The following is a 15,486-nucleotide window of genomic DNA, read 5'->3' as shown; positions in this document are numbered from 1 at the left end:
GTCTGTCCTGTACTGTAGCTACAGTAGACTAGATCTGTCTGTCAGTCTGTCCTGTACTGTAGCTACAGTAGACTAGATCTGTGTGTCAGTCTGTCCTATACTGTAGCTACAGTAGACTAGATCTGTCTGTCAGTCTGTCCTGTACTGTAGCTACAGTAGACTAGATCTGTCTGTCAGTCTGTCCTGTACTGTAGCTACAGTAGACTAGATCTGTCTGTCAGTCTGTCCTGTACTGTAGCTACAGTAGACTAGATCTGTCTGTCAGTCTGATCTGTCTGTCAGTCTGTCTAATACTGTAGCTACAGTAGACTAGATCTGTGTGTCAGTCTGTCCTATACTGTAGCTACAGTAGACTAGATCTGTCTGTCAGTCTGTCCTATACTGTAGCTACAGTAGACTAGATCTGTCTGTCAGTCTGTCCTGTACTGTAGCTACAGTAGACTAGATCTGTCTGTCAGTCTGTCCTGTACTGTAGCTACAGTAGACTAGATCTGTGTGTCAGTCTGTCCTATACTGTAGCTACAGTAGACTAGCTCTGTCTGTCAGTCTGATCTGTCTGTCAGTCTGTCCTGTACTGTAGCTACAGTAGACTAGATCTGTATGTCAGTCTGTCTAATACTGTAGCTACAGTAGACTAGATCTGTCTGTCAGTCTGTCCTATACTGTAGCTACAGTAGACTAGATCTGTCTGTCCTATACTGTAGCTACAGTAGACTAGATCTGTCTGTCAGTCTGTCCTGTACTGTAGCTACAGTAGACTAGATCTGTCTGTCAGTCTGTCCTATACTGTAGCTACAGTAGACTAGATCTGTCTGTCTGTCTGTCCTATACTGTAGCTACAGTAGACTAGATCTGTCTGTCAGTCTGTCCTATACTGTAGCTACAGTAGACTAGATCTGTCTGTCAGCCTGTCTAATACTGTAGCTACATTAGACTAGATCTGTCTGTCAGTCTGTCCTGTACTGTAGCTACAGTAGACTAGATCTGTCTGTCCTATACTGTAGCTACAGTAGACTAGATCTGTCTGTCTGTCCTATACTGTAGCTACAGTAGACTAGATCTGTCTGTCAGCCTGTCTAATACTGTAGCTACAGTAGACTAGATCTGTCTGTCAGTCTGTCCTATACTGTAGCTACAGTAGACTAGATCTGTCTGTCAACCTGTCCCATACTGTAGCTACAGTAGACTAGATCTGTCTGTCAGTCTGTCCTGTACTGTAGCTACAGTAGACTAGATCTGTCTGTCAGCCTGTCTAATACTGTAGCTACAGTAGACTAGATCTGTCTGTCAGTCTGTCCTATACTGTAGCTACAGTAGACTAGATCTGTCTGTCAGTCTGTCCTGTACTGTAGCTACAGTAGACTAGATCTGTCTGTCAGTCTGATCTGTCTGTCAGTCTGTCTAATACTGTAGCTACAGTAGACTAGATCTGTCTGTCAGTCTGTCCTATACTGTAGCTACAGTAGACTAGATCTGTCTGTCAGTCTGTCCTGTACTGTAGCTACAGTAGACTAGATCTGTCTGTCAGCCTGTCCCATACTGTAGCTACAGTAGACTAGATCTGTCTGTCAGTCTGTCCTATACTGTAGCTACAGTAGACTAGATCTGTCTGTCAGCCTGTCCTGTACTGTAGCTACAGTAGACTAGATCTGTCTGTCAGTCTGATCTGTCTGTCAGTCTGTCTAATACTGTAGCTACAGTAGACTAGATCTGTCTGTCAGTCTGTCCTATACTGTAGCTACAGTAGACTAGATCTGTGTGTCAGTCTGTCCTGTACTGTAGCTACAGTAGACTAGATCTGTCTGTCAGTCTGTCCTATACTGTAGCTACAGTAGACTAGATCTGTCTGTCAGCCTGTCTAATACTGTAGCTACAGTAGACTAGATCTGTCTGTCAGTCTGTCCTATACTGTAGCTACAGTAGACTAGATCTGTCTGTCAGCCTGTCCTGTACTGTAGCTACAGTAGACTAGATCTGTCTGTCAGTCTGTCCTGTACTGTAGCTACAGTAGACTAGATCTGTCTGTCCTATACTGTAGCTACAGTAGACTAGATCTGTCTGTCTGTCCTATACTGTAGCCACAGTAGACTAGATCTGTCTGTCAGCCTGTCTAATACTGTAGCTACAGTAGACTAGATCTGTCTGTCAGTCTGTCCTATACTGTAGCTACAGTAGACTAGATCTGTCTGTCAGCCTGTCCCATACTGTAGCTACAGTAGACTAGATCTGTCTGTCAGTCTGTCCTGTACTGTAGCTACAGTAGACTAGATCTGTCTGTCAGCCTGTCTAATACTGTAGCTACAGTAGACTAGATCTGTCTGTCAGTCTGTCCTATACTGTAGCTACAGTAGACTAGATCTGTCTGTCAGTCTGTCCTGTACTGTAGCTACAGTAGACTAGATCTGTCTGTCAGTCTGATCTGTCTGTCAGTCTGTCTAATACTGTAGCTACAGTAGACTAGATCTGTCTGTCAGTCTGTCCTATACTGTAGCTACAGTAGACTAGATCTGTCTGTCAGTCTGTCCTGTACTGTAGCTACAGTAGACTAGATCTGTCTGTCAGCCTGTCCCATACTGTAGCTACAGTAGACTAGATCTGTCTGTCAGTCTGTCCTATACTGTAGCTACAGTAGACTAGATCTGTCTGTCAGCCTGTCCTGTACTGTAGCTACAGTAGACTAGATCTGTCTGTCAGTCTGATCTGTCTGTCAGTCTGTCTAATACTGTAGCTACAGTAGACTAGATCTGTCTGTCAGTCTGTCCTATACTGTAGCTACAGTAGACTAGATCTGTGTGTCAGTCTGTCCTGTACTGTAGCTACAGTAGACTAGATCTGTCTGTCAGTCTGTCCTGTACTGTAGCTACAGTAGACTAGATCTGTCTGTCAGTCTGTCCTGTACTGTAGCTACAGTAGACTAGATCTGTCTGTCAGTCTGTCCTGTACTGTAGCTACAGTAGACTAGATCTGTGTGTCAGTCTGTCCTATACTGTAGCTACAGTAGACTAGATCTGTGTGTCAGTCTGTCCTATACTGTAGCTACAGTAGACTAGATCTGTCTGTCAGTCTGTCCTGTACTGTAGCTACAGTAGACTAGATCTGTCTGTCAGTCTGTCCTGTACTGTAGCTACAGTAGACTAGATCTGTGTGTCAGTCTGTCCTATACTGTAGCTACAGTAGACTAGATCTGTGTGTCAGTCTGTCCTATACTGTAGCTACAGTAGACTAGATCTGTCTGTCAGTCTGTCCTATACTGTAGCTACAGTAGACTAGATCTGTCTGTCAGTCTGTCCTATACTGTAGCTACAGTAGACTAGATCTGTGTGTCAGTCTGTCCTGTACTGTAGCTACAGTAGACTAGATCTGTCTGTCAGTCTGTCCTGTACTGTAGCTACAGTAGACTAGATCTGTCTGTCAGTCTGATCTGTCTGTCAGTCTGTCCTATACTGTAGCTACAGTAGACTAGATCTGTCTGTCAGTCTGTCCTGTACTGTAGCTACAGTAGACTAGATCTGTCTGTCAGTCTGATCTGTCTGTCAGTCTGTCTAATACTGTAGCTACAGTAGACTAGATCTGTGTGTCAGTCTGTCCTATACTGTAGCTACAGTAGACTAGATCTGTCTGTCAGTCTGTCCTATACTGTAGCTACAGTAGACTAGATCTGTCTGTCAGTCTGTCCTGTACTGTAGCTACAGTAGACTAGATCTGTCTGTCAGTCTGTCCTGTACTGTAGCTACAGTAGACTAGATCTGTGTGTCAGTCTGTCCTATACTGTAGCTACAGTAGACTAGATCTGTCTGTCCTGTACTGTAGCTACAGTAGACTAGATCTGTCTGTCAGTCTGTCCTGTACTGTAGCTACAGTAGACTAGATCTGTCTGTCAGTCTGTCCTGTACTGTAGCTACAGTAGACTAGATCTGTCTGTCAGTCTGATCTGTCTGTCAGTCTGTCTAATACTGTAGCTACAGTAGACTAGATCTGTGTGTCAGTCTGTCCTATACTGTAGCTACAGTAGACTAGATCTGTCTGTCAGTCTGTCCTATACTGTAGCTACAGTAGACTAGATATGTCTGTCAGTCTGTCCTGTACTGTAGCTACAGTAGACTAGATCTGTCTGTCAGTCTGTCCTGTACTGTAGCTACAGTAGACTAGATCTGTGTGTCAGTCTGTCCTATACTGTAGCTACAGTAGACTAGCTCTGTCTGTCAGTCTGATCTGTGTGTCAGTCTGTCCTGTACTGTAGCTACAGTAGACTAGATCTGTATGTCAGTCTGTCTAATACTGTAGCTACAGTAGACTAGATCTGTCTGTCAGTCTGTCCTATACTGTAGCTACAGTAGACTAGATCTGTCTGTCCTATACTGTAGCTACAGTAGACTAGATCTGTCTGTCAGTCTGTCCTGTACTGTAGCTACAGTAGACTAGATCTGTCTGTCAGTCTGTCCTATACTGTAGCTACAGTAGACTAGATCTGTCTGTCTGTCCTATACTGTAGCTACAGTAGACTAGATCTGTCTGTCAGTCTGTCCTATACTGTAGCTACAGTAGACTAGATCTGTCTGTCAGCCTGTCTAATACTGTAGCTACATTAGACTAGATCTGTCTGTCAGTCTGTCCTGTACTGTAGCTACAGTAGACTAGATCTGTCTGTCCTATACTGTAGCTACAGTAGACTAGATCTGTCTGTCTGTCCTATACTGTAGCTACAGTAGACTAGATCTGTCTGTCAGCCTGTCTAATACTGTAGCTACAGTAGACTAGATCTGTCTGTCAGTCTGTCCTATACTGTAGCTACAGTAGACTAGATCTGTCTGTCAACCTGTCCCATACTGTAGCTACAGTAGACTAGATCTGTCTGTCAGTCTGTCCTGTACTGTAGCTACAGTAGACTAGATCTGTCTGTCAGCCTGTCTAATACTGTAGCTACAGTAGACTAGATCTGTCTGTCAGTCTGTCCTATACTGTAGCTACAGTAGACTAGATCTGTCTGTCAGTCTGTCCTGTACTGTAGCTACAGTAGACTAGATCTGTCTGTCAGTCTGATCTGTCTGTCAGTCTGTCTAATACTGTAGCTACAGTAGACTAGATCTGTCTGTCAGTCTGTCCTATACTGTAGCTACAGTAGACTAGATCTGTCTGTCAGTCTGTCCTGTACTGTAGCTACAGTAGACTAGATCTGTCTGTCAGCCTGTCCCATACTGTAGCTACAGTAGACTAGATCTGTCTGTCAGTCTGTCCTATACTGTAGCTACAGTAGACTAGATCTGTCTGTCAGCCTGTCCTGTACTGTAGCTACAGTAGACTAGATCTGTCTGTCAGTCTGATCTGTCTGTCAGTCTGTCTAATACTGTAGCTACAGTAGACTAGATCTGTCTGTCAGTCTGTCCTATACTGTAGCTACAGTAGACTAGATCTGTGTGTCAGTCTGTCCTGTACTGTAGCTACAGTAGACTAGATCTGTCTGTCAGTCTGTCCTATACTGTAGCTACAGTAGACTAGATCTGTCTGTCAGCCTGTCTAATACTGTAGCTACAGTACACTAGATCTGTCTGTCAGTCTGTCCTATACTGTAGCTACAGTAGACTAGATCTGTCTGTCAGCCTGTCCTGTACTGTAGCTACAGTAGACTAGATCTGTCTGTCAGTCTGTCCTGTACTGTAGCTACAGTAGACTAGATCTGTCTGTCCTATACTGTAGCTACAGTAGACTAGATCTGTCTGTCTGTCCTATACTGTAGCTACAGTAGACTAGATCTGTCTGTCAGCCTGTCTAATACTGTAGCTACAGTAGACTAGATCTGTCTGTCAGTCTGTCCTATACTGTAGCTACAGTAGACTAGATCTGTCTGTCAGCCTGTCCCATACTGTAGCTACAGTAGACTAGATCTGTCTGTCAGTCTGTCCTGTACTGTAGCTACAGTAGACTAGATCTGTCTGTCAGCCTGTCTAATACTGTAGCTACAGTAGACTAGATCTGTCTGTCAGTCTGTCCTATACTGTAGCTACAGTAGACTAGATCTGTCTGTCAGTCTGTCCTGTACTGTAGCTACAGTAGACTAGATCTGTCTGTCAGTCTGATCTGTCTGTCAGTCTGTCTAATACTGTAGCTACAGTAGACTAGATCTGTCTGTCAGTCTGTCCTATACTGTAGCTACAGTAGACTAGATCTGTCTGTCAGTCTGTCCTGTACTGTAGCTACAGTAGACTAGATCTGTCTGTCAGCCTGTCCCATACTGTAGCTACAGTAGACTAGATCTGTCTGTCAGTCTGTCCTATACTGTAGCTACAGTAGACTAGATCTGTCTGTCAGCCTGTCCTGTACTGTAGCTACAGTAGACTAGATCTGTCTGTCAGTCTGATCTGTCTGTCAGTCTGTCTAATACTGTAGCTACAGTAGACTAGATCTGTCTGTCAGTCTGTCCTATACTGTAGCTACAGTAGACTAGATCTGTGTGTCAGTCTGTCCTGTACTGTAGCTACAGTAGACTAGATCTGTCTGTCAGTCTGTCCTGTACTGTAGCTACAGTAGACTAGATCTGTCTGTCAGTCTGTCCTGTACTGTAGCTACAGTAGACTAGATCTGTCTGTCAGTCTGTCCTGTACTGTAGCTACAGTAGACTAGATCTGTGTGTCAGTCTGTCCTATACTGTAGCTACAGTAGACTAGATCTGTGTGTCAGTCTGTCCTATACTGTAGCTACAGTAGACTAGATCTGTCTGTCAGTCTGTCCTGTACTGTAGCTACAGTAGACTAGATCTGTCTGTCAGTCTGTCCTGTACTGTAGCTACAGTAGACTAGATCTGTGTGTCAGTCTGTCCTATACTGTAGCTACAGTAGACTAGATCTGTGTGTCAGTCTGTCCTATACTGTAGCTACAGTAGACTAGATCTGTCTGTCAGTCTGTCCTATACTGTAGCTACAGTAGACTAGATCTGTCTGTCAGTCTGTCCTATACTGTAGCTACAGTAGACTAGATCTGTGTGTCAGTCTGTCCTGTACTGTAGCTACAGTAGACTAGATCTGTCTGTCAGTCTGTCCTGTACTGTAGCTACAGTAGACTAGATCTGTCTGTCAGTCTGTCCTGTACTGTAGCTACAGTAGACTAGATCTGTCTGTCAGTCTGATCTGTCTGTCAGTCTGTCTAATACTGTAGCTACAGTAGACTAGATCTGTGTGTCAGTCTGTCCTATACTGTAGCTACAGTAGACTAGATCTGTCTGTCAGTCTGATCTGTCTGTCAGTCTGTCCTATACTGTAGCTACAGTAGACTAGATCTGTCTGTCAGTCTGTCCTGTACTGTAGCTACAGTAGACTAGATCTGTCTGTCAGTCTGATCTGTCTGTCAGTCTGTCTAATACTGTAGCTACAGTAGACTAGATCTGTGTGTCAGTCTGTCCTATACTGTAGCTACAGTAGACTAGATCTGTCTGTCAGTCTGTCCTGTACTGTAGCTACAGTAGACTAGATCTGTCTGTCCTGTACTGTAGCTACAGTAGACTAGATCTGTGTGTCAGTCTGTCCTATACTGTAGCTACAGTAGACTAGATCTGTCTGTCAGTCTGTCCTGTACTTTAGCTACAGTAGACTAGATCTGTCTGTCAGTCTGTCCTGTACTGTAGCTACAGTAGACTAGATCTGTCTGTCAGTCTGTCCTGTACTGTAGCTACAGTAGACTAGATCTGTCTGTCAGTCTGATCTGTCTGTCAGTCTGTCTAATACTGTAGCTACAGTAGACTAGATCTGTGTGTCAGTCTGTCCTATACTGTAGCTACAGTAGACTAGATCTGTCTGTCAGTCTGTCCTATACTGTAGCTACAGTAGACTAGATATGTCTGTCAGTCTGTCCTGTACTGTAGCTACAGTAGACTAGATCTGTCTGTCAGTCTGTCCTGTACTGTAGCTACAGTAGACTAGATCTGTGTGTCAGTCTGTCCTATACTGTAGCTACAGTAGACTAGATCTGTCTGTCAGTCTGATCTGTCTGTCAGTCTGTCCTATACTGTAGCTACAGCAGACTAGATCTGTCTGTCAGTCTGTCCTGTACTGTAGCTACAGTAGACTAGATCTGTCTGTCAGTCTGATCTGTCTGTCAGTCTGTCTAATACTGTAGCTACAGTAGACTAGATCTGTGTGTCAGTCTGTCCTATACTGTAGCTACAGTAGACTAGATCTGTCTGTCAGTCTGTCCTATACTGTAGCTACAGTAGACTAGATCTGTCTGTCAGTCTGTCCTGTACTGTAGCTACAGTAGACTAGATCTGTCTGTCAGTCTGATCTGTCTGTCAGTCTGTCTAATACTGTAGCTACAGTAGACTAGATCTGTCTGTCAGTCTGTCCTATACTGTAGCTACAGTAGACTAGATCTGTCTGTCAGTCTGTCCTATACTGTAGCTACAGTAGTACACTGTCTGTCTATCCCACTGGAGCAACAGTGACCTAAATAGAAGCATGACATACACAGCAGTAGTCTGTTTGAACAGGGCACTGCAATGAACAAACCCGACCTGCATAACAATGATCTAGCAGCCAGCTGCAGGTTGATAGCTAGGTTCAGGTTGGCTATCGTCTGCCGTCTGTCTCTCTGTGTCTGTCTAGTGTATCTCTAGCCCGTTTACCTGTGTGTGTGTGTGTGTGTGTGTGTGTGTGTGTGTGTGTGTGTGTGTGTGTGTGTGTGTGTGTGTGTGTGTGTGTCTACTGTACCTCTGTGTGTGTCTACTGTACCTCTGTGTGTGTGTGTGTGTGTGTGTGTGTGTGTGTGTGTGTGTGTGTGTGTGTGTGTGTGTGTGTGTGTGTGTGTCTACTGTACCTCTGTGTGTGTCTACTGTACCTCTGTGTGTGTGTGTGTGTGTGTGTGTGTGTGTGTGTGTGTGTGTGTGTGTGTGTGTGTCTACTGTACCTCTGTGTGTGTGTGTGTGTGTGTGTGTGTGTGTGTGTGTGTGTGTGTGTGTGTGTGTGTGTGTGTGTGTCTACTGTACCTCTGTGTGTGTCTACTGTACCTCTGTGTGTGTGTGTGTGTGTGTGTGTGTGTGTGTGTGTGTGTGTGTGTGTGTGTGTGTGTGTGTGTGTGTGTGTGTGTGTGTGTCTACTGTACCTCTGTGTGTGTCTACTGTACCTCTGTGTGTGTGTGTGTGTGTGTGTGTGTGTGTGTGTGTGTGTGTGTGTGTGTGTGTGTGTGTGTGTGTGTGTGTGTGTGTGTGTGTGTCTACTGTACCTCTTGTGTGTGTGTGTGTGTGTGTGTGTGTGTGTGTGTGTGTGTGTGTGTGTGTGTGTGTGTGTGTGTGTGTGTGTCTACTGTACCTCTGTGTGTGTGTGTGTGTGTGTGTGTGTGTGTGTGTGTGTGTGTGTGTGTGTGTGTGTGTGTGTGTGTGTGTCTACTGTACCTCTGTGTGTTTGTGTGTGTCTGTGTGTGTGTGTGTGTGTGTGTGTGTGTGTGTGTGTGTGTGTGTCTACTGTACCTCTGTGTGTGTGTGTGTGTGTGTGTGTGTGTGTGTGTGTGTGTGTGTGTGTGTGTGTGTGTCTACTGTACCTCTGTGTGTGTCTACTGTACCTCTGTGTGTGTGTGTGTGTGTGTGTGTGTGTGTGTGTGTGTGTGTGTGTGTGTGTGTGTGTGTGCTACTGTACCTCTGTGTGTGTGTGTGTGTGTGTGTGTGTGTGTGTGTGTGTGTGTGTGTGTGTGTGTGTGTGTCTACTGTACCTCTGTGTGTGTGTGTGTGTGTGTGTGTGTGTGTGTGTGTGTGTGTGTCTACTGTACCTCTGTGTGTGTCTACTGTACCTCTGTGTGTGTGTGTGTGTGTGTGTGTGTGTGTGTGTGTGTGTGTGTGTGTGTGTGTGTGTGTGTGTGTGTGTGTGTGTGTGTGTGTGTGTGTGTGTGTGTGTGTGTGTGTGTGTGTCTACTGTACCTCTGTGTGTGTGTGTGTGTGTGTGTGTGTGTGTGTGTGTGTGTCTACTGTACCTCTGTGTGTGTGTGTGTGTGTGTGTGTGTGTGTGTGTGTGTGTGTGTGTGTGTGTGTGTGTGTGTGTGTGTGTCTACTGTACCTCTGTGTGTGTGTGTGTGTGTGTGTGTGTGTGTGTGTGTGTGTGTGTGTGTGTCTACTGTACCTCTGTGTGTGTCTACTGTACCTCTGTGTGTGTGTGTGTGTGTGTGTGTGTGTGTGTGTGTGTGTCCGTGTGTGTGTGTGTCCGTGTGTGTCCCTGTGTGTCCGTGTGTGTCAGTGTCTGATAACTATCACTTGCTGTGTAAGAGGTCTATATTTAGATCCATGCATTATTCAACATGCTTTTAGTAATTTAGTTCCCACGGCGGACAGACGGACTGACGGTGTCAAATCAAATCAAATTTACATAGCCCTAGGAAGAAACCTGGGTGTCTCTCTCTGAGTGTAGCAGGACGGCTTGCTGTAGCCTCTACGGGCTGCTATTGGTCTCATTCACTGCCTGTAGCGTTACGTTGTGCAGAATGAGGACCTACCAATACCGGAAGTCAAATGTACAATTGTGACTGTTGTGCTTTCAGGGTGTGAAAATGCTGCGACTGTAACAGAGGAGGAGGAGAGAGAGGAGACGAGAGAGAGGAGGAGGAGAGAGAGGAGACGAGAGAGAGGAGGAGGAGGAGGAGGAGAGAGAGGAGGAGGAGGAGGAGGAGAGAGAGGAGACGAGAGAGAGGAGGAGGAGGAGGAGAGAGAGGAGACGAGAGAGAGGAGGAGGAGGAGAGAGAGAGAGAGAGAGAAGAGGAGGAGGAGGAGAGAGAGGAGACGAGAGGAGGAGGAGGAGGAGGAGGAGGAGGAGAGAGAGGAGCAGACAGTCAGAGGACCAGTATGGACTATGACAGAAGGTGAGTAAACTTCTTTCTACTGTACCTTTTCTATAGATGGGATACCTGACAACGTCATGAATAAATGATGTGTGGGCATCACAGGGGTAGAAGGCCATGATTGGACAAGATGACGCCGACAGCCCTGTTTCTAGCTCCAAGACAACTTTACAGTATTTATTTATTTTTATTAGTATTTATTTGTTTTTCTTACATTATTTCCTGTATTATTACCTACAGACAGGAAAGAACTTTTGGACATTAGATCGGCGGTCAGTCGCCAGAAATCGAGCAGAAATTCCACTTCCTGACCTGGATGGTTTGTTTGAACTTCAAGAGGAAGCTGAAAAACGGCTTCAATCTCCAGACTGTTGAATAGCAGCGGTGGGAAAAGTTACCGACTGTCAGACTTGAGTAAAAGTAAAGATACCTTAATAGAAAATGACTCAAGTAAAAGTGAAAGTCACCCAGTAAAATACTACTTGAGTAAAAATCTAAAAGTATTTTTTGTTTTAAATATACTTAAGTATCAAAAGAAAAAATATAAATAATTGATTATATTAAGCAAACCAGATGGCACAATTTTTGTGTTTTAATTATTTATCGATAGCTAGGGGGACACTCCAACACTCAGACATCATTTAGGCAGTAGGGATGACCAGGGATGTTCTCTTGATAAGTCTGTGAATTGGACTGCTAAACATTCAAAATGTAACGAGTAATTTTGGGTGTCAGGTAAAATGTATGGAGTAAAAAGTACACTATTTTCTTAAGGAATGTAGTGAAGTAAAAATTGTCAAAAATAAAGTACAGATACCGCTAAAAAACTACTTAAGTAGTACTTTAAAGTATTATTACTGAAGTACTGTTAAAAGATCACCACTCGCCGGCTACCACCCGGTACTCTACCCTGAACCTTAGTTACTGTTACTAGCCGGCTACCACCCGGTACTCTACCCTGAACCTTAGTTACTGTTACTAGCCGGCTACCACCCGGTACTCTACCCTGCACCTGAGAGACTGCTGCCCTATGTACAGTATATATGGAACACTGGTCACTTTGGTAATATTGATATACTGTTGTACTCACTTCATATGTTCTAGTCTCATCCTGTATAACTACTGATGGACACAGCTATTCATATACTGTCTATACACACCATCCTATATAACTACTGATGGACACAGCTATTCATATACTGTCTATACACACCATCCTATATAACTACTGTCTATACACACCATGCTATATAACTACTGATGGACACAGCTATTCATATACTGTCTATACACACCATCCTATATAACTACTGATGGACACAGCTATTCATATACTGTCTATACACACCATCCTATATAACTACTGTCTATACACACCATCCTATATAACTACTGTCTATACTGTCTATACACACCATCCTATATAACTACTGTCTATACACACCATTCTATATAACTACTGTCTATACTGTCTATACACACCATCCTATATAACTACTGTCTATACACACCATTCTATATAACTACTGATGGACACAGCTATTCATATACTGTCTATACACACCATCCTATATAACTACTGTCTATACACACCATTCTATATAACTACTGTCTATACTGTCTATACACACCATCCTATATAACTACTGTCTCTACACACCATCCTATATAACTACTGTCTATACTGTCTATACACACCATCCTATATAACTACTGTCTATACACACCATTCTATATAACTACTGTCTATACTGTCTATACACACCATCCTATATAACTACTGTCTATACACACCATTCTATATAACTACTGATGGACACAGCTATTCATATACTGTCTATACACACCATCCTATATAACTACTGTCTATACACACCATTCTATATAACTACTGTCTATACTGTCTATACACACCATCCTATATAACTACTGTCTATACACACCATTCTATATAACTACTGTCTATACTGTCTATACACACCATCCTATATAACTACTGTCTATACACACCATTCTATATAACTACTGTCTATACTGTCTATACACACCATCCTATATAACTACTGTCTATACACACCATCCTATATAACTACTGATGGACACAGCTATTCATATACTGTCTATACACACCATCCTATATAACTACTGTCTCTACACACCATCCTATATAACTACTGTCTATACTGTCTATACACACCATCCTATATAACTACTGTCTATACACACCATTCTATATAACTACTGTCTATACACACCATTCTATATAACTACTGTCTATACACACCATCCTATATAACTACTGTCTATACACACCATTCTATATAACTACTGTCTATACACACCATCCTATATAACTACTGTCTATACACACCATTCTATATAACTACTGTCTATACACACCATTCTATATAACTACTGTCTATACACACCATCCTATATAACTACTGTCTATACACACCATCCTATATAACTACTGTCTATACTGTCTATACACACCATCCTATATAACTACTGTCTATACTGTCTATACACACCATCCTATATAACTACTGTCTATACACACCATTCTATATAACTACTGTCTATACACACCATCCTATATAACTACTGTCTATACACACCATTCTATATAACTACTGTCTATACACACCATCCTATATAACTACTGTCTATACTGTCTATACACACCATCCTATATAACTACTGTCTCTACACACCATCCTTTATAACTACTGTCTATACACACCATCCTATATAACTACTGTCTATACACACCATTCTATATAACTACTGTCTATACACACCATCCTATATAACTACTGTCTATACTGTCTATACACACCATTCTATATAACTACTGATGGACACAGCTATTCATATACTGTCTATACACACCATCCTATATAACTACTGTCTATACACACCATTCTATATAACTACTGTCTATACACACCATTCTATATAACTACTGTCTATACACACCATCCTATATAACTACTGTCTATACACACCATCCTATATAACTACTGTCTCTACACACCATCCTTTATAACTACTGTCTATACACACCATCCTATATAACTACTGTCTATACACACCATTCTATATAACTACTGTCTATACACACCATTCTATATAACTACTGTCTATACACACCATCCTATATAACTACTGTCTATACTGTCTATACACACCATTCTATATAACTACTGATGGACACAGCTATTCATATACTGTCTATACACACCATCCTATATAACTACTGTCTATACACACCATTCTATATAACTACTGTCTATACACACCATTCTATATAACTACTGTCTATACACACCATCCTATATAACTACTGTCTATACACACCATCCTATATAACTACTGTCTATACTGTCTATACACACCATCCTATATAACTACTGTCTATACACACCATCCTATATAACTACTGTCTATACTGTCTATACACACCATTCTATATAACTACTGATGGACACAGCTATTCATATACTGTCTATACACACCATCCTATATAACTACTGTCTATACACACCATTCTATATAACTACTGTCTATACACACCATTCTATATAACTACTGTCTATACACACCATCCTATATAACTACTGTCTATACACACCATCCTATATAACTACTGTCTATACTGTCTATACACACCATCCTATATAACTACTGTCTATACACACCATTCTATATAACTACTGTCTATACACACCATTCTATATAACTACTGTCTATACACACCATCCTATATAACTACTGTCTATACACACCATCCTATATAACTACTGGTTATACTGTCTATACACACCATCCTATATAACTACTGTCTATACACACCATCCTATATAACTACTTTCTATACACACCATCCTATATAACTACTGTCTATACACACCATCCTATATAACTACTGTCTATACACACCATTCTATATAACTACTGTCTATACACACCATTCTATATAACTACTGTCTATACACACCATCCTATATAACTACTGTCTATACACACCATCCTATATAACTACTGTCTATACACACCATCCTATATAACTACTGTCTATACACACCATTCTATATAACTACTGTCTATACACACCATTCTATATAACTACTGTCTATACACACCATCCTATATAACTACTGTCTATACACACCATCCTATATAACTACTGGTTATACTGTCTATACACACCATCCTATATAACTACTGTCTATACACACCATCCTATATAACTACTTTCTATACACACCATCCTATATAACTACTGTCTATACACACCATCCTATATAACTACTGTCTATACACACCATCCTATATAACTACTGTCTATACACACCATCCTATATAACTACTGTCTATACACACCATCCTATATAACTATTGTCTATACTGTCTATACACACCATCCTATATAACTACTGTCTATACACACCATCTTATATAACTACCGTCTATACTGTCTATACACACCATCCTATATAACTACTGTCTATACACACCATCCTATATAACTACTTTCTATACACACCATCCTATATAACTACTGTCTATACACACCATCCTATATAACTACTGTCTATACACACCATCCTATATAACTACTGTCTATGCACACCATCCTATATAACTACTGTCTATACACACCATCCTATATAA

At 42.1% G+C, this 15,486-nt stretch overlaps 1 protein-coding gene across 2 annotated transcripts in view; it reads left to right on the top strand.

Annotated features, from left to right (window-relative positions):
* LOC139557961 (RNA-binding protein 10-like) overlaps positions 1-15,486 on the top strand; it is a 111,286-nt gene that overhangs the window by 14,049 nt on the left and 81,751 nt on the right. The window contains exon 2 of one of the 2 annotated variants that reach the window (XM_071373339.1): positions 10,510-10,827. The exons of the other annotated variant lie outside the window; for it this stretch is intronic. Coding sequence (XP_071229440.1) covers positions 10,811-10,827 — 17 coding nt within the window. The 5' untranslated portion in view covers positions 10,510-10,810. The remainder of the gene's footprint in view (positions 1-10,509; positions 10,828-15,486) is intronic. 2 annotated transcript variants of the gene reach the window in all.

Source organism: Salvelinus alpinus, chromosome 28 (assembly GCF_045679555.1).
Source record: "Salvelinus alpinus chromosome 28, SLU_Salpinus.1, whole genome shotgun sequence".
Lineage (NCBI taxonomy): Eukaryota > Metazoa > Chordata > Actinopteri > Salmoniformes > Salmonidae > Salvelinus > Salvelinus alpinus.
This window is presented reverse-complemented; position numbering and strand designations above follow the sequence as displayed.